We start from the raw sequence: 19600 nt of genomic DNA on the forward strand, positions 1-19600 counted from the left end.
TGGACACAATCCCACCTCAATCTGTGAGGATTTCTTATAGTAAAGACTTCTTAAACTCACAAATGTTATGTGATCGGGCCTTTAATAAAAAAATTATCCAACTACATATATATTATTCAGTTGCACAGTGGCTTCCTATCGTCAGCAAGATGTTGGCACCAAAAATCTCTTCTATGCAGATCCCTTGGAAAAGTGCTGACCTGTTTCTTGAAATGCTTGGTCAGTTAAGAATAATTTATGGTCTCAATTAATTTGACTTCTTCTTGGTGACAGTTATGATAATCTGTGTCTCAGTTGGGCCGCTGTTCTCAATCTTGGGGCAGGCACAAAACCAACTGCCATTTTAATATTTGCTTATCCTAATTATTGGTAGCAATTGATAAAACTTATGTGGGTGGGGTGTTGAACTTTTTCTGACCTCAGAAGAGGCAATGCCAGAAAAAGTTTGAGATGTGCACTGCATTAAGACTTTAACAGTGGTTACTTAAGGGGGGAGGTTTAAAGACTCTCAGCCTATCCTTCAAATGCCTGCAGTGAAAACCCCTCTGCCGTACTCATTACAGAACTGTCCAGTTGATTTCAAACAGCAAGCAGCAAGCAACCGTTTCCAGCTCAGTCTGCACAAGACTTGTTGTTATTGTGACACATTTCTTCAATAGCTTATCAATGAAAATTTCCAGCATTTTAAAACTAAAGATGCTTGCTGGAAACCCATGAAATTACTGTTGAAAGGTGACTTTGTTCTGTATGTGACTGACAGCCTTACAATGCAAACTTTTTTCAAACAGCTCTGGCAACCAACGTGACATATTCCACTGGGAAACTGCATCTAGCTGCATTGTTGATCCTAAATGAGGACAAATCTAGCTGCAGGTTGAAAGATGTGGCCCATGTGTTTTCAAAAGCAACTTTCAGCATAGGCTTAAAGCATGGAATTCCCCTCACAGTTAACGTTTGCATAAAACAACATTGCCCTTCTAGATGTTGTGTATTTGTGACAATAGCATGTAAAGAAACCCTTCGCTGGATATATGCCATATGTGCCACATGCATGCTAAAACTCATGTAATAGGTGCTATACACATAGATGACACCAATAAAGATGTCATCTGGGAAAGATAACAAAATTCTACAGGTCTTGGTGATGAGGAAGGGTTGATGTGCTGTAAACAAAAACGTGGGATTTCCCCACACAATCATTGCTATATAAGCGCACACACACCTTTGACTTTCTATATTTGTGAGGTAGCCTCAACTGCGTACTGATACTGTGAACCCCTAAATATATAGCCGACCCCAACCTTTACATAGATTGAACCTTTATACCAACTTTCATCCTTTAATTAGTCCTTCAACTCTAGCTAAAATTTTTGCACAATGTAGAAATGTCCTCACTTAGACAGCTCGAAACAAAATTTGGGGGGAAAAAAACTTGAAATGACAAAAAAATTAAAAAAAACTTAATGTCTACATAATGCAGAAATGTCTTCACGACGAAATTGACATTGAAAAAGAAAATGGGTTACTTGTCCTCACTTCTATGGTTTAGATTGACATTGTAAAAAATTGACAAAATTGAAAGTGAAATGTTCTCTTTTATAAGTGTTTTTCAGCATAAACATACACACACAACAGAAAGTACGCAGTAGGTACTGAATTTAATGAGGCGTTTAAATCTAATAAGAAAACAGCAGCATACACCTATTATGTCTACTAGTATGGAGCTTAACGCTGCAATTGTTTCTCGGCATTTTGCGTCTCTAATTCAATATCTGGGTTGTTTCATGGCCTGTTTACTCCGTCTCTTCTTTTTTTCACTGTGTGTGTAAATATGGGAGCTCTCACCACGGCTGTAAAAAATGTATGTTTTCCTCTCCAGCAGCACTCCAGAGATGAATATTGTTCTTTATTCAGCTGTCATGTGATCTAAATATAATGTGAACAGGAAGTTTTTTTATATGCTGTCATATTTTCATTTCTCTAAAGATATATGCAGACCAAGATTTGAGAATTTGAAGGCAGCAATTAATGGAACTCAACCGGAAGTGTATAAGGAATTAAGAAGCTGAATATGAAAATAAATCATGTCAAAATATAGTTTTTCTTTTAATGTATAGGAAGTTGTTAGACTAAGAAGTTATTATTTGTTGACACTAATTCTGACACTACCACAGAATATCAAATTCTCCATTTGAATGAGATTAACTGAAGCAAATACACAGTATCTACTTTCTTGATCCAGTGTGTGTGAATAGCTCTCTGCCAGTCTTGAACTTTTCATTTCTGTCAAAATTTAGTTTTTGTTTCTTTTGAACAATTTGTCTTACAATACTATTTTTGAACCTTTTCAGTTTGCGTTCAGAGCCTACACTCACTCCCCTGACACATCTCTAACTCCAAGTGATAAATTATCTTCTGCTAAATTCTATATATTTGGAACTTGATGCAGGTTTCAATATTATAAATCATTGTGTACTCAACACTGATTGGACAAAAATGTGATGTCTCTGGCTTTGCCCTTATGATGTTTAAGTACTACTTATCTGAAAAGACATACCTTTAAAAATGTCAACATATTCTGATATGCAATACGAAGAACCCCAGAGGCTATATACTTGGTCAGTTAGTTTTCTCTCTGTACACATTGTCCAAGTTATTTGCAGTCATGTAATAGATTGTTTTACTGCTATACTGATGACACCCTGATGTATGTGCCTTTGAAGGCTGACTACTCTGCTCAAATTATAAAATCAGCAGTACTGTAATATTTGATAACAAAAAAGTCAAATATTTTCATCTAATTTAGCACATGATATGATGCTCTTCATATGATAAATAAAGCAATAAGTGCAGTGCAGGCCTGATTTTAAAGAAAACTAAAAGACACAAGGAAATAAATAAAGCAGAATAGTAATACTGGTAACAAAACTTAGGTGAAACCCCCCCCAAAAAATCTGCATTAGGCAATGCCCCTTTATCTGTTCGGCCCTTGCAGTTTCAAGGGGCTTGAGCATTCATGGTCAAATCTCAACTCCCCCTCAGGACCTCCAGCCTCCTCCTATATAATGGCTGGGTATTTTGAGGGCACAAGCTAACCCTGTGACAGTGCTATAAAAATAAAGTTCATAATTATTATAATAATTATGAATTTTATTTGAAAAAGATTTTAAAAAGTGTCGTTAGTAAACCACAGCTTTGCTCTCTCTAATAATACTTGGGACACAATTGCTCCTCTTGCTCTACCAGGCAGGCGCTCAGGATGTAATTAACAAGCTTCAGAAAAAAGAGACAGTACACAGTAAAATTAAGACAGTAATGGATGTAGTGTAGAGTCTTTGCTGCAGAACATGCCCCAGAGATCCTCTGTGTTTGCTTTAATTTGAGTATAATCCAAGTTGAGCAGGGCTTGCAAAGCTAATTTCAAAAATATTATTGAAATAAAGACAAATGCCACATGTGGATGACAAATACCGAACTATGATGCACTAGATGCAGTTTAGATCTGATGCAATTGATAAAGCAGAAGCAGTGTACAGCGTGATGCACAGTACTTTAGACTGAGTTAAGTAAATTATTGACCCAGGGTAATACAGTAAATGTAATTAAGTATTCCACAGTTGCCTGTTGTTGCATGATGCAGCAAGATGAGAAAAGAGGGAACAAGCATACTAAGCAGGGCTCGTCTGTCTTCATATGACTCTGATTAACAAACATGGTGAGTGCTTCCTGTGTATTTGTACTAACGCCATCTTATATAGTACTGTTAAGAATATGTTTTCACCCAGATTGTAACATATAGGATGTGGAACTCATATTTGCCACCTAAGGAATAGACCACTCATAAAGTTATCGTCAACATCAGAGTGTCCATTTAAACTTGGACGAGGATATGAAACCTAATTTTTTTTCAAACAAGGTCTATTCCTCCTTCCACTGTTCCTTTGTTCACCCTTTGCCTCCATCCTTCTCTTTTCTCTTAATGCACAGCATCAATCACAATGAAGCTTGTGCCGTCTCTTAAACGCACACACCTAAAATAGCTCTCTGCTTCTACAATGCAAACAGTGTACATGTGTAACCCCTCCATTTCCTCCGTGTAATGTTTGACAGAACATGTCTCCCATCTGTCACATATACATTGTGTGTTGTGAAGAATGAGCTTCAGAGCAACTTCCTTTCAAGTCGCTCTCGCTCTCTTCCTATCTCTCTCACACACACACTCTCAGTAAGCACAAGCTCAACAGAGGCCATCAATAACAGTAGCGTGTGTTTGATTGGGTGAATTGTGATAAATTAGATAAATTTGTCCATTGTTTGCCCTGTAGGCAACAATTACCTCTAACATGACTCACAAAGAGCAACACAAAGACACTCGAGTGTATTTAATGTATCACAATATCAAGATTTAATGAGATACATTACATGTGGAGTGGTTGTGTGTGTGGTGACCTTGTTAAATCTTCCATTTTACACAATTTTAAGGGAATTAAGCTGCATTTTGAGAAATACAGTTATTTGTTATGTTTCAGAGGTAAACAAGCTGTCAAAAACACAAGCTTCTTAGCTTAGCATTACGACTGAAAACGAATGGGCTGCCAGCTAGCTAACCTTGTAGCATGGAGGTTTGAGTGGGTTTGGTTCTGACCCATGTCTTTGTGTCTTTTTTCATTTTCTCTCCCCATTTCAGGTTTAATATCCTGTCAAATCAGGTGAAATCGTGGGGAAAGAATCTTGAAAAAAGGAAAAGAAGTAGCACAGCTCTGTCCAAGGGTAAGGGCATGTCCCAATTCACCAATTAGCCCTACCACTTGGCCCTTGTCATCATTGTTGTCCCATTTCTCTAAGTGATGTAGGGGTAGTTGACAGTAGCCCTTCAAACACCCATTCAACCATAGTGTATTCAGAACCCACGTAAAAACAAATGGAATGAAGCAAATCAAGACGGCGACCACTGTAGGTGTGTGTGTGAAGTGCTCATAAAAAGTAGCATATTAAAAATTGAATTGAATCACTGTGACAAGCGTCTCAGAAAAACCAAGCATATAAACAGTCCCAACATGAAGTTGAAATATTATCAAGATGCAAACTTCTTGGCTCATGTTACGTTTTCATTGCGGGGCAGAAGTTTTTATAGAAAGGACTAACGTTACACTGGCTGACTGTGTATCGATCAGAAAATCAATCTGTCCCGTCTGTTCTGCAGCTGTCAAATGTGTCACTTTTACAACTCTTATGATGTTTATAATTTAATAAAGTTAATTGATATTGTTTGTCACTGTAACAATGACGAGCGAGTGGTGTTCCAGTTCTTAGGGGTAGATTTTCTTGTCGTCTCCCTTGTGGCTCCGTTTGGAGGGGGACCAAGGACACTTCATATCTAGGGGAAGGGCCAATGTAGAGGTGGTCAAGTATTAGGCCTTTTCCCACTCAGATGTCCAACCTGACCTCACTTGTTAATGTATGAGCTATGGAATATATAACAATATGATTTAGAAACATCTGAGCTGAAACAGGATGGATGCCAATAAAAAGTTATTCAAATAATGACAACTTTAAATAAAGCCAATTACTCACAGCATACCCCAATATTTAAACATTTTTGAAATAACATTTGACTAAATGTTAAACTAAAGACAGTGAGGTTTGTTATTGTCTATAATTGGCAATTTTACACTCAAATAATTTGAATACTACTAACTACAACACATATTTTCTGTGTTAGCTGATGTAAATTGCTACATTGACAAAAGATACATGGACGATGCTTCTAAAATGTTCACTTCCTGTTTGCATACCTAATTGCCTCCACAGTGGAACAGATGTTTCCAACCCATTTGCACATTTATACAACCAATTTATGCATTACAGACGGCATTACTAGAAAAAGTTATGTTTTTGTTAGTTTTCTTGCAGAAAAACTCAAATTTAATAAATCTTAAATAAAGAATTTGCTTCAATGATGACCTACTGATTAACTTTGGAGGAACTGTATGTTCATGGAATGTATATAAGATTGACCACAGGTGGACATCCATCATAGTTTTTATGGGGTGCTTGTTAAGTGAATGTGGTGACCCCGGTAGTGGGACAGACAACAATAGAAAAGTGCTGCTACATTGATTTTCTTTTCAGGCGTATCTTTAACAGCTTCGAAAAAAGGGAGTACACAAGACATAACACCAGACCAGCTCGGTTAATCCGTGGGTCAAGGTGAACATTTATGCAAAATTGATTCACTTAAGCTGTTCTTGACATAGCGCATTCACGAGGCAAACCAAGACCTTGAACTACTATCAAGTGGTAAAAAGAACAATTCAACAATGGAGAAGCTTTGTGATTTTGTAACAACGTGACCCAACATTACTGAAACAATATGTAGTTTACAAAGCTAAACACACAGCAAGGCAACAAAACGCACACAGGATTTTCTGAATCAAAATGTCTGGAATAAACTTGTGGTTCTTATTTAAACTTGTGGCCTGTGTCATTAATTGCAGTATTTGTACTTTTGTGTTTGCATCAGTGTACTTGTATTTATATGTGCATGTGTGTCAGTAATTCAAATCTAAAAGTTAGAAATGAGCACAGAGACGAATGTGCTCTGAAAGAAATTGACACACACACACACACATACTAGAAATGGTCATTGTAGAGAGAGCTGCAGAAAATAATAACAGGGGACACATTCAATATCACACAAGATATGTTGGCATGTTAGGAGCTTGTGAGAATTAAACCACACAGCCGTGCTCAGCTCAGCTGCATTTTCCGAGTCTTTTTTTTCTGAAATTTATTAAACAAATCTAAACACCCGACCAGAGCACACATTTCTTCTCTGCTGTGCCTCCTTGTGAATGTTCAGGGATAGAAATGGCAACTTATTAATGAAGATATTACTTTATTTCTACATTAAAGGTGGGAAATAGTAATTACTCTAAATTATACATCATTATCCTGGCAGGATAATTGTCAATGTGCCTGGGTTAGAAGTCTTGCATACATTTTTTTACCTCCAGGCGGAGACCCAGAGGTTGGAGAAGCTTGTGCATCAGCTCACTCAATACACATCCAAAGGTTTGACAGCCTCAAGCAGGTTAAAAATACATGAGCACTGGTTTGCAGCTTTCAGCTGTCAAGTACGCTGCAGAGGATATTCCCATTCCTTGTGAATGCAGCTTTAGTTTTTTTGTAGAAACACTTTAAAGTTGCTCCCCTTAAACAACACAACCTGTACTTTAGAGCTCTTTCCAGCTTGAAACACAACAGAAACCGATGGTTTTGTGGAAAAGAGAACATAAATATCTGTGCTGAAGAGCTGAGGTGGGTTCTCTCAGGTGATTTTCTTGAGCCAAAACTTTGAGAGTTTGACGACTGAGTGAGCGTTCAAACAAAAGACTGAGAAAAATATATATTCTCTGGAACCTTGACTATTGCATTATGGAACCTTGACTTCTTTAGAAAATAAATTCATGTGTATGTATTATGCTCTTTGCATTTCTTGGGGAAACCTGAACATAGAATGACCGATTCTATCAAAACAGACGCTTTTAAATCCCTCACCATGGCTAATAATGCCACTAATGTGTATGTAACGGCAAGTGCGTTGACAGAAAAAAAGACTCTTATCAATGCATTAATTACCTTAATTACCCTAGCTAATGACCTCATTAGCATAACAGTTTATGATGAATTTATCATGGTGGGGATGGCAGGACATTAAGCAGCTCAAGTGGCTGTTCAGTAAAAGCTTCACATATCAGCACATTAATGTTCATGTTTAATTAAATATACCTGGAGCAGCTACATCTTTTGTCCAGATTGAGGATGTAATAATTCTGATAAATGCAAATAATTTTTCCCCTTTTGCAGTGTTTTTTAATTAACTTTCATAATTTTACGTATTAAACTGAACTTGGCCAAAATGTGTTAATCTAAGAAAAATACATTATTTAATCATTAATATGCAGCCAATCCTCATCAAGTAAGTGACAGCCGACTACTGACTGCTAAAATTCTTCACACAGCTCTTTTCCATCTAACGATCCATCACTCTTTCCTTTGAGTGTAACTATTGAACTCTAGGATGGTTCAATACTCTTTACGCAGTTACACAATGCACAACGGAGCTCTTGAGCCACAAGAACACAACAGCAAAACTTCACTTGAAAACCTGCTACATATTTTTTTTAGTTCCAGTTTAGTTCTGTATAAAAATCAATAGGATACAGTGCCTAAAATTAATCTCAAAATAGCATAACAAATGTTGTATTAAAAGAGAAAGTTCCTGATAATTAGATAAGTTCATATTATTAAAAATAGTAGTTAAAATAACGTTAAATACGGGATAAAAGGTAATAAATATAATATGTTGGTTAAGAAGTTTAGCTATTTACAGTTAAAAAGTAAATCAATAAATAGATGTGTGGTTAAAAGGCTCTGTGATTGTGAGGACGAGAGACTTATTGATTTGAGTGCTTTTAATGTGACATCTAACTTTTTCTCAGTTGTGTGTCAGTCATTCAGTATCTGCATTTCTCATTGGGTAATAGCAAAGTCACAGCCAATCCAAGTCATCCGTCTTGTATGGGGCGGGACATGTTGTGCAGGTAGTGGTTCAGCATGCTTTGAGCAGGTGGGTCAGAGAGAGAGATAGAGTCCAGATGTCCTGAGGAAAAGTGTTGTGCTGTGGGAAACATTTAAGAAGTATCTTCCAGGTCGACTACTCGTGGTCCTGGTATTAAACTCTTCTATGTAACCTGCCAAAGGAGACGGACGTCTGTGAAGAGAGAGAGAGAGAAACTGAGATTGCTGGTGGATGGACCCTGATGTTTTCTTCCTCCCTGGATTTTCATTGCTGTGTATGCTGCCTATATTTGGATTGTGACTGCCATCATCACCCCTGTCTGTGACATTACCCTATTGCTCCTCGTTTGGACCTGTGAGTATTGAACTGATATGACAATGCACATGCTTTTATTTTCTGCTCTTGGCTGAGTGAAGTGGCCATAACAGTTTTCAGGCCTCACCGCACCCGAGCATCACTACAGGCCTGCAACTGAGTCTACAGTTTATCAGTTCAGTTACCTTTCATATAACTGTTGTGCATTTATTTTGTTTTGTAAATATTTTACTTCCTGAGAGAGGAGCTCACAGCAATTTCATTTGTTTCATATTGTAAATAAACACCTGTTAAGGTTTTGACGTTTAAAATACAGTTGTGGTGGTCTTCAATATTAATTAGAGGAATTTAAACAAAAGATAAGATTAGTTTCAAATATTCTTCTGAGATCTTATTAATTTTTTTGTGTTTACGAACTCAGGCCCAGGAGATCTGGGTTACATAAGCAAACCTGTGGAAACCCCCGTAGTAATTATTTCAGAAATCTCTGTCTGGTTGTTGCTTGCATATTTCCTTAAAGTGTCGGATTTAGTGGGATTTGGGAATACTACTTCCTGGAACTCATCAAAGTAAGCGATCACGGCAACAGCAAAAACAACTGATTCTCCATTCCGGGGCATACTGAGCTGATCTTTGAATAAGCAGTGGTGTGGCAGCTTCAGGGTTCTGTGGACTGAGTCCTGAGGCTGGCCTTTACTTTATGCGGCTCAAATTACTGCTGGTCACCCTAACAGTTTCAGAAAGCAATGTTTAACCAGGATTACCACAGGCCAAGCAACAGCCCATTTTAAACAGGTAGATTTAGAAGGGCCCCTGCATTAGTACAATGTCAATGCTTTCCAAGAGATGGTGTATGTACATGTGGACCAGTTTTTAAACATTCTAAGATTAAATTTGGTTAGCAGATCTAGCAGACTTTTGTCTTTATCTGCTTAACACTTGCTATGTTACCCACTGTGTGTTTCTGTTGTTTGGTTGAGTACAGTGGGTTTTAAGAGCTTTTTTGCTGGTAACCACTGACTGTAGCAGCTAAAAATAACTGTGACAGTGGGGACTGGTAAAGTTGCAGACCTTTAAAGCAAAACAGAAGGCTGGGAGACTATAAATCTCCACAGGACTGAGGGACTCAGCAGAATCAGGTGATAAAGGTGTCGTTACAACTGACCTTGTGAGGACCACACACTATTTATATAGATGGACAACGCACCTATACGTCCTCCCAATATTCAGAAAATAAGCTGAAATCTCTCAAATACGCATGCGTCCATCTTGCACCCACGATGTCATTTGGAACCAGATTCTGCGCAGTAGCAATCTAGTGATGGAGCAGCTGTATCAAGGTCGTGATACACATGCTTGAACAATCGCGAGTCAGTCTCAGCTGTCAAACATGACATTTCACCCAGTTTCACAGTATCAAACTTACCAGAGAAATAGGGGTTTATTGTGTATACTATACTACAGCCAGCTACCAGTGGTGGAATGTAACAAAGTATTTTTACTTTGTTACTGTACTTAAGTAAATTTTTACGTATCTGTACTTTACTTAAGTCAAAATAATAGTGCATACTTTTTACTTTTATTCTGTTACATTTTGCAGCTATTATCTATACTTTTACTTCACTACATTTCTACAATATGTGTCGTTACTCGTTACATTTAATGAACACAGTTTCGCCAAAATGTTGCTGTGACGGAGCCGCTCCCTCACTGACCGCTGGCGGTCCACACGCGCACACACAGTCACACAAGCGCACACGCAGCCACACACACGCCAACAAACATTTCCACTCTTCCTGTTAAAGTTCAGAGGTTCATAGTTGATGACTATTGTTGAGATATCTATGTTTTGTTCTCTATCTTATGAATATATTTTACTATATTTTACCTACATTTATACCCTGTGAATCAATATTAGCTGTATAGTCTATAGAATTAACAATATTACAACTGTTTGTTTCATCTGGAGTAATGTATAACTTCTGGACTCAGGCACAGGGTCAAACACAGAGCGTAACCATTTGAGTGTTAAACTGACTGCAAAGTGCAACTTGGGGAAAGCCTGAGAAGGAAATTCCTCTTGTGATTTGAGATAATGAAAGCACGGATTCTCAGGAAGGAGAGAGGACTAAAACAATGAACCATTTCATGAATTATTATGGGAAAAACATGTGAAATCCTCCTCTAAGGTCTAATCTGCTTGGTCTCTCCACTGTAAAAAACTCCCTTCTTGATAGAGACACCTGGTGGAGTAAATCTTCTCTCACAATGATGTGCTTGCAAAAAACTTCACTTTGAGAGACAGTACACATCTGGCCAATTGCTGCGTGCCCTCAAGAAAAGAACCGCCTCTGTGTTGCACTCTGTGTCTTTTACAAATACTGTGGACTTGGAAAAGTGGGGGCTTCTTCTCGACATGATCCAGTGACCTGGTGACGTGTCCTGGAGAACTCCAGAGACTCTCTGTAAGTATTGTTCTTATACAATAAATGTACTACTGTGAGACTTTTGAACACTGGACTTGTCTAAATTATTAACCTTTCCCACTTGAACCTCGAATCAACGAACACGCTGTCTGGTCCAGAAGGGACCGGGCTCGACACTATCTAACCATCAGCTACTCTGTTTAGCACTGGGCCGACGGCGTCCGGACCACTCCGTGAAGGAGGAGGAGACAGCCAAAATGGTACAGACTAGACATTGAGAGACAACCCATTGCGTGAGTACTTTTACTTTTAATACTTAAAGTAAATTTAAAAGTAAGTACTTTTTACTCTTACTAAAGTAGGATTGTTGATGTAGTACTTTTACTTTAGTATATATTTTCCTGGGTACTTGTACTTTTACTAAAGTACCAAACTTCAGTACTTCCTCCACCACTGCCAGTGGGCAATGGAGGTGGTTTAGTTCAAAGCATTTGGCTTTTTCATCCATCTTCATATTTATATTTTGGTGTGATCAGTTGTTTTTATACAAATATTAACTACGACTTTTTTTGTTGGCCTCCAAAGTGCATTCGCTAGCCTGGAAATGATGAGTATTCAAGTCAGGATGGGGTTTAACCTCCCAGTTATCATATTTGGTCTAAGCGTGTTCTTTCCAGGTATGTGGCCATCAACCACTGGATCCCACAGTTGACTAAAATTGGCCTGCCAAGCTAAAGCTGTAAGCGTTAATTATGTGTGACATTGATTAAGAGGGAGAGAGCGCAAGGTATGAGGTGAAAGTAAAGGGATCACAGAATGAAAAGGAAGGAGAATGTAGACAGGTGATGAAGAGGAAGATGAGAGCAAAAAGAGATGTGGAGAGGGAGAGACTGAAATGAGAGTGAATGATGCGAGCAGAGAGATGGCAGTCATCCACCAGCCATGTCATGACTCCTCAGTATCAGCTGATTGACCTACACGTGTATATTTACTTCAGTAGGAGACACACATACACACAATCACACACACGCACACACACACACACAGTTCTTTTGGCAGCTACAAAGACAAACTAATTGATGTGACAGCTTCTCTCTCCCTGACTTTCTCTGTCTCTTTCTCTCTCTCTCTCTCTCTCTCACACACACACACACACTCAGTCAGCTAGTGCAGTTTAATTTGGAGTGAATGGTTGCTATGAGTGACGGTTGATCTTTCCCAATTACAGAGCTGGTTAACCGAGGAATGAGAATCTACTCCCTGATTGGTTGAGCTGTGAGAGCGTGCTATCATTGAGACAGTCCAGTCTGACTACTTTTAATTAACTGCTAGGTTTGATTCACTGTGTACTTCTAGTCCTGTATGTTCCAGTTAAGCTACATTGGGGAAAAGCACCTGGGTATTAAAGGGGTTTGTAATGTAATCTGTCTGCAACGTTTTATTTATGATGAAATGTAAACTCACCAATTTGACTAATATCAGTCTACAATAAAAAGTTTCCATTACTCTGGGAATTTCTTTTCTTAACTCCCTCTTGAGTCCACCAAATGTATGGGTAGGGCAGTACTACTTTGCTATTACATTCTTTTACAAGAAAGTATCTGTCCAAAGCTAAATTATCTCCATACTTCTGTAATACATTTAATGGACACTGCCTATATTTTTAATATTATTAAAGGACTATAAATCTCCTGACTTGCCCACGATGACCTTAAGCATGTTAAATAGATACCAGATATCACGTCACTGTAAAGTTTTACACTTTTGCCAATTCTGATTCTATTGTTTCAGTCTGCATCATGTCTCATCATTTCGATCACATCATATGGTTCATCGCATGGGGACCTACCTTGTCCATCTGGTTCATGGTAAAGTCACCATTATGCTTGAACTTTGTCTAAGCACTGTATGTGACAAAGTAAGGACGCTATAAAACAAAAAAAATCTTATAGGTACATAGACAACCACATTTTTCAACGTGAAAAGTTGTATCAAGGAACTCTATGGGATGGTTATAAATGCAGATCTTCCATAGGTGCAGCTCAGAGACTTCTGGGTAATGACAAAAGGAGGCTCAGTCCCAGTACACTTACCAACACAGTGATGGGTGCAGGAAAATGTCCTTTCCAGAGAGCCAGAAAGTTTATTTTCCCGTACCATGAGTAAATTGACCCTGGTTGTCATAGAAGCACCCTTAGTTGCCTTGGAAAGAAAATAATCAAATTTTTCCGACACAATTTAAAGCTTGTCTCTATCAGAAATGGATCAAAAGTCTTACTGTATTTGATTTGATGAACATTTATGTGTGTTGCATTGATGTTCTGGTTTTTCAGGAGTAAACGCCCTAAAATTGTTGATTTTCACAAATAAAAAACCATCCACCATCACTAGTTAAACCACAGCAATCCAAGCAGCCAATCATGCCAGAGAGTGGCACAAAGAAAATACATTTATCCAAATCACATATTACCGGACGTTAGATGTTGGACGTTAGACCATATCCTTCTAGGACGCTGTGGCAGTGGTGCATGCCACGGGGCTCTCCAACACACAGCCAGAGACGGAATGATTCACTTTTAACATATTTATTCGACACCACACACGTGATCAAAACATATAAACTTTAACGCACTCAAAGTGACAAGCTTTGCAGCATCAGTCCAGCTCCTCTCAGGTCTCTGAGTCGCCCTGAGGCAGCGAAGTGGCTGCCTTTTTAAAGTGGGAGGACCAATCAGCTAACAGCTCTCACCTGCGCTGATTGATCCTCTCTGGTGCAGATGAGGGTTCTCTCCCAGCCCCCTCACCTCTACAGACGCATTTCAAGATCAAATGTGTCACAGAATCGCTACACTACTCCCATTTCTAAGGCTCCTTCAAATGTGGCCAACAACTGCGTCTTTTCAGTTCTGAGAAAGGAAAGCTCCAATTGGTGGATTGGTTCTAGCCCAATTTAGCCCAGGATTCATTGCATTTCAAAGAGGTAATGGCACCTGCCAGCAAGGAGACGTCCAATGCTCGAGTGGCACACTTCAACTCAACTTAACAGCTAATGGTACGTATGTGAAAAACCAAGTGGCACTAAAACCTTCTTGTCTTGTTTAGCTTCTGCTACAATGGCGGGATGAGCTGGTGACACCAATCAAGGAAAACCTCTGTAAGCCAGACTGTCTCATTTCGGTTCGGCCTTCGCCCCTGAATTTGCACCACCGGTGTAGCGACTACTAACAAGTCACACAGTGGATACTTAAGCCTGAGGACATTTTCTTTCAATGCCAAACGGTTACAAGAAAGAACCAAATACTGGTTTATTTAACACAGCAGAATTTTTAAAATTGGAGAGTGTGACCAACACTTAAAATGAGCTTGCCTGCTCATTCTAGACTCCCCTGTTCAGTCTGTTTCCTCAATAGCAGGAAGTTGGATTCCAGTTGTATAACTTCAAGAAGAATCAATTTACTTTGCCTCCACAAAAACCCTCCACTGATTACAATGACAGAAATCTATTTCGGTAAGTGCGAGGGATACATCAGCTCTTGAGCCAGGCCAAACAGTGTGTGACCAGCACCAAAAAAGCACAATGATGCAATAAAATCAAGAGTGGTGTTGTGTCAGGAGGTCATGGTGAGATTAGCATTACCTTGACATAGGTTAAAGAAAAGGAAAGGTTGCATAAAACTTAATTTATCACTGTCGAGAGTGGTGGAAGCTGCACAGGCAGGCGAGGGCAGTGAAGGAACCTCAATATTGGACGAGCAGCTACAGACAACAGGTTACTGCACACAGGAGGCCGACAGTGGGGAGATGCACAGAGACGCAGGCAGACAATCTGACGGTGGAAAAAGGTCTTGTGTGAAGAAAATGTGTTTAAGTGGAAACAGGTGAATATAGAGGAAAAAAGTGTGAGGGCATCTGGTCGGCAGATGGACTGTGATGACTGTAATGGAGGAAACAAGCTAAAAAAATCTGTGATAAATGCTGAATTCATATACTTTATATAAAGATGGCTCACATGACGAATTACAACCTAGTGGCTGGCTGCAGTATAGGTCATAAATCTTCCATGTTAACAGAGGGGACATGCAACAAACTAAAAAGTCAAAAAATTTTTTTTTTTTGGTATTAATTATCTATTTGATGCTATAAAAACATCAACGAAACTTAATTAAAGCTGAGTCTGACTGGCGATGGTGGACTGCGCATATCACTGGGATCGTATTCCCTATACTGTTCAGACCTTTGCTCAAAATGGGAAACATGGGGATATTTCTTTTCAAGATATTTGGGCTTCATTTCTGGGTAGCGGTAGAAGCAGTAGAAGTAGAAGCGGTAGATCCCCTGCTCTCACTTCTATGTACGCTTTGTGCTTTTTTAAGCCATTCCTTTCATGTTGTGACTGCAGCGCTCATTCAGATCAATGTTATAAAATCTGAGGGAGTGCAGCCACACAGAACTGAATCATGGATGTGGATTGGATGGAGAAGCAGAAGAGAACAGACTGACGAGTCTCCATTGTGCCAAAAACTGTGCAGCCTCTCATTTACATGTGTGTTTGTGGCTGTTGTAGAGTATAAATTGTAAATTTTGTCTGTGTCGGGCAGCTATATAAGTTATGTAGCTTTGTATTGCAACAAAGAGTCAGTGTTCATATTCTTTAGTTATTGTCGGTCAATATAACTTACAAAGAGGGGGCCATGTTCTCACCCCTGTCTGTTTGTTAATTGCTTGGTTTGTTTATAAGACGCAAAGTCTGGCGATGGATTACAACAAAACCTGGCAGAAGGATGCATGAGGTATGGATTAGGGAAAACTCATTATCTTGATTATACTGATATTATTGTGTGAAATTTGATGCAGATCCAAATAAAAAGCTGGATCAAATGAATTTCAGTGTGGTTTAATGGGCCTTGGCGGAGGTTTTATGATCAAATATTAAAAGTTTGCCATGGTCAATATTTTAACCCTTTGATACACGACATGGGTCAAAAGTGACCCGATGGAGTTTTAATTGAAAATATCTTTGCAATAAATTTATTTCATCATTCAGAATTCCAGGAATTCCTCAATTAACTTGTTTTTGATCATTACAAATTCTTATTTTTATTTGTCCTTTTGTACTTTTTTAATTAAAGGGGACATATTATGAAAATTCCACTTTTGTAATGCTTCTACAGGTAATTTGGGTATCTGGCATGTCTACCGTCCTAAAAACTCTGGAAAAAACAACTCCCGCGATTTGTTGTGGTTCCTCTCTGTCAGAAACACTACGCAAGAGTGCGTCGGCGAGCCCGGCGGCCCGGAGACGACCCCGGCCGCGAGCCCGGGAGCCCCGGGTGTCTGTCTTTGTTAGAAAATAGCACCGAAACTTGTTCCAGGACCCACCCGTGCTTGGGCGCTCGCTCAGCGGTAAAGCCTCTCCTGTGATGCCCGGGTGGCGAAGCGGAGTAGGAGGAGGGGGGGAGAGAGCTGCCCCTTATAACTTTTGTGGCTTGTACAGATTTCCTCCACGCACACTGAGCTGCACGAACCGGTGCCGGTCACCAGCAGCTCGTTGCCGCCTCCGTCGCTCGCTTTAAAATAGACTCATACCTGGGGTTTTAAGTGCATTTCGCCGCAAAAGTTGCAGCAGTGTTAGCCTCCAAAGCTAGCCCCCACATCCCTTTGTCTGTGTGTGTGTCTGTGTGTGTGTGCGCGCGCTCAGAATATATGCCCTGTATGAATAAATATACACATACAATTATATACTCTATACACACATACAGTGGCGATTTTAGCCTGAAATTTCTGGTGGGGCAATTTTGTATGACGTCATGTCACCATCACAAAAATAGAGGTAGCTGATTATTATAAGCAGTAGGCCTATATAGGCCACTAGTAAGATATATTATGGGCTGCATTTTGAGTGCCAGCAGGCAGCAGAAATCCTATTTCAAATACATTTCACATGCTTTAGCGCTCAGCCCGACACAAAGATGTTGCCTATAATACAGCATTAAAGTAAAATGATTGCAACAAAGTAAAAAGATTAGACAGACACATAGCTCACACACACATTCACTCTTTTTGCATATAAAATAAAATAAAATATATTTTTGCCACAAAGTTCAGATATGCAGTATTTAGCTTTGTGCACACCAGCGCCACCAGGGGGGGCACTGCCCCACCTGCCCCTTAGGTAGAAACGCCACTGCACACATATCTAATGCATGTATTTAAATAAATGTACATCTTTATCAGAAGGTGTAGTAGTTTGAAAATTGTAGCTTCAATGAAGAAACACATCAAACGAATACAGAAATATGTGTGTAGGACAGTGACTTAAAATGATTTTAACAACCTTAAATATGCTAAGGAGAGATTTAAGACATAAAAGTGGATGTGTGTGTGTGTGAGTGACGGGGGGCGGGGCGGTGAGAGGGGGGCGGGGCGGGGCACTCAAAACAGGTCAATCTGAGGAGGGCTGTTTTAGACAGGGTAAGAAGGCTGCTGTTTTAAATGATCCTTGTGGTATTTAGTCCAAAAAATGTTACAGACATTTCATTAAGACCCCAAGGAACCATATCAACTTGTGGTAAAATGGGCATAATATGTCTCCTTTAAAATAATTTTTGTATCACTTCCCTTCTAAGGCACAACATTGGTCAAAAATGACCCGTATTCATTTCACATGTTATTTCATGCATGGCTGTGCTTCTTTGTATATCTTATCTTTAATCTTTAAAATTTATTTATTTAATCATTTAATGTTACAAAGTATTCATTAAAATATATTGTATTTGATTACCACAAATTAATATTTTCATTTTCTCTGTCTTAATTTTTTAACTAAAATAGTTTTTGTATTACTACATCAAGTGTGAATTTGATCGGAACCTTTGATTTGTAAATGTTTGTAGTTAGGAACATGTTTACTGTGGACAACTTTTAACATGCCACACTTGTCAGAACTACTTGTCAGAACTAAACGGGATGCTTTTGCACATCTGATTCATGTACGTCTTATTTCACAATTGATTTACCTAAGAAAATATTTGATATCTTGAGAAAAGATAACTGCACATAACATTTGAACACTACTTCCCTCTACTGGTGGGAAAGAGAAATATGTCCAATATTATTAGCTAGCTGTTAACATATTCTCTTTTAGCTAGCTAATGTTAGCTTGTGTTAGCTAGGTCAATTCTAGCTAACGATAGCTAGGTCAACATGACCTAGCTATATTGATTTTCTTTATCCACAGTTAGTTTGGCTCGTCACAGTCATTCCAGATTTACAGCTGAAATGGTCAGAGAGATGCTAAATGAAGAACAGGATGAAGATGAAGTAATTCTTGATCCTGATTCTGAGTCTGACATCTCTGATGCTGATGACCTAGACTATGTGCCACAGGGTCAAGCTGGAGTTGTGGGCGTGTCTAGAAATCAAGCTCTCATAGATGAAGAAGACTCCTTGGAAGAGATCGAAGACTCGTCTGATGAGTCCTCTGAAGAGGAAACTCAGACCCAGGCCAATAGACTGAGTAAAAAGGGGTCTTACAGGAATGACCCATGTGTGTAAACTTGATGTAGTAATACAATAACTATTTTAGTTAAAAAATAAAGACAGAAAAAATGAAAAAAATGATTTGTGGTAATCAAAAAAAAGATATGTTAATGAATACTCTGTAATATTAAATGATTAAATAAATAGATTTTAAAAGATATAGCAAAGAAGCACAGCCATGCATGAAATAACATGCAAAATGAATACGGGTCATTTTTGACCCATGTTGTGCCTTAGAAGGGTAGTGATACAAAAATGATTTTTATTGAAAAAGTAAAAAAGGACAAATGAAAATAAGAATTTGTGATGATCAAAAACAAGTTAATTGAGGAATTCCTGGAATTCTGAATGATGAAATAAATTTATTGCAAAGATATTTACAATTAAAACTCCATCGGGTCATTTTTGACCCATGTGTGTAAACTTGAAGTAAAAATACAAAAAATAGTTTAGTTCATAAATTGAGGAAGATAAAATGAAAATAATGGTTTGTGGTAATCAAAAACAAGATATTTAATGAATACTTTGAATATTAAATGATGAAATAAATTGATTTCCAAAAATATAGCGTAGAAACACCCAGCCTCGATTTAAATACCATTGTAGGTCAATACGGGTCATTTTTTACCCATGTTGTGCCTTAGAGGGGGTTTGATTAGCTTGTGTGTCAAAAGGTTAAATCAGTCATAGTTGTATGTATAAACAGTTAATCAAAGTTTAAGTTAGTTAACAAGTT

General features: G+C 38.6%; 1 protein-coding gene across 1 annotated transcript in view; it reads left to right on the forward strand.

The window, feature by feature from the left end:
* LOC133015692 (zinc finger BED domain-containing protein 4-like) overlaps window positions 1–18879 on the forward strand; it is a 48011-nt gene extending 29132 nt beyond the window's left edge. Inside the window, exon 3 of the mRNA XM_061082957.1 lies at window positions 18563–18879. Within this exon, the coding sequence (XP_060938940.1) occupies window positions 18563–18879 (317 nt within the window). The remainder of the gene's footprint in view (window positions 1–18562) is intronic.
* The last annotated feature ends 721 nt before the right edge of the window (window positions 18880–19600 follow it).

Source organism: Limanda limanda, chromosome 12 (assembly GCF_963576545.1).
Source record: "Limanda limanda chromosome 12, fLimLim1.1, whole genome shotgun sequence".
In the NCBI taxonomy this organism is placed as follows: domain Eukaryota; kingdom Metazoa; phylum Chordata; class Actinopteri; order Pleuronectiformes; family Pleuronectidae; genus Limanda; species Limanda limanda.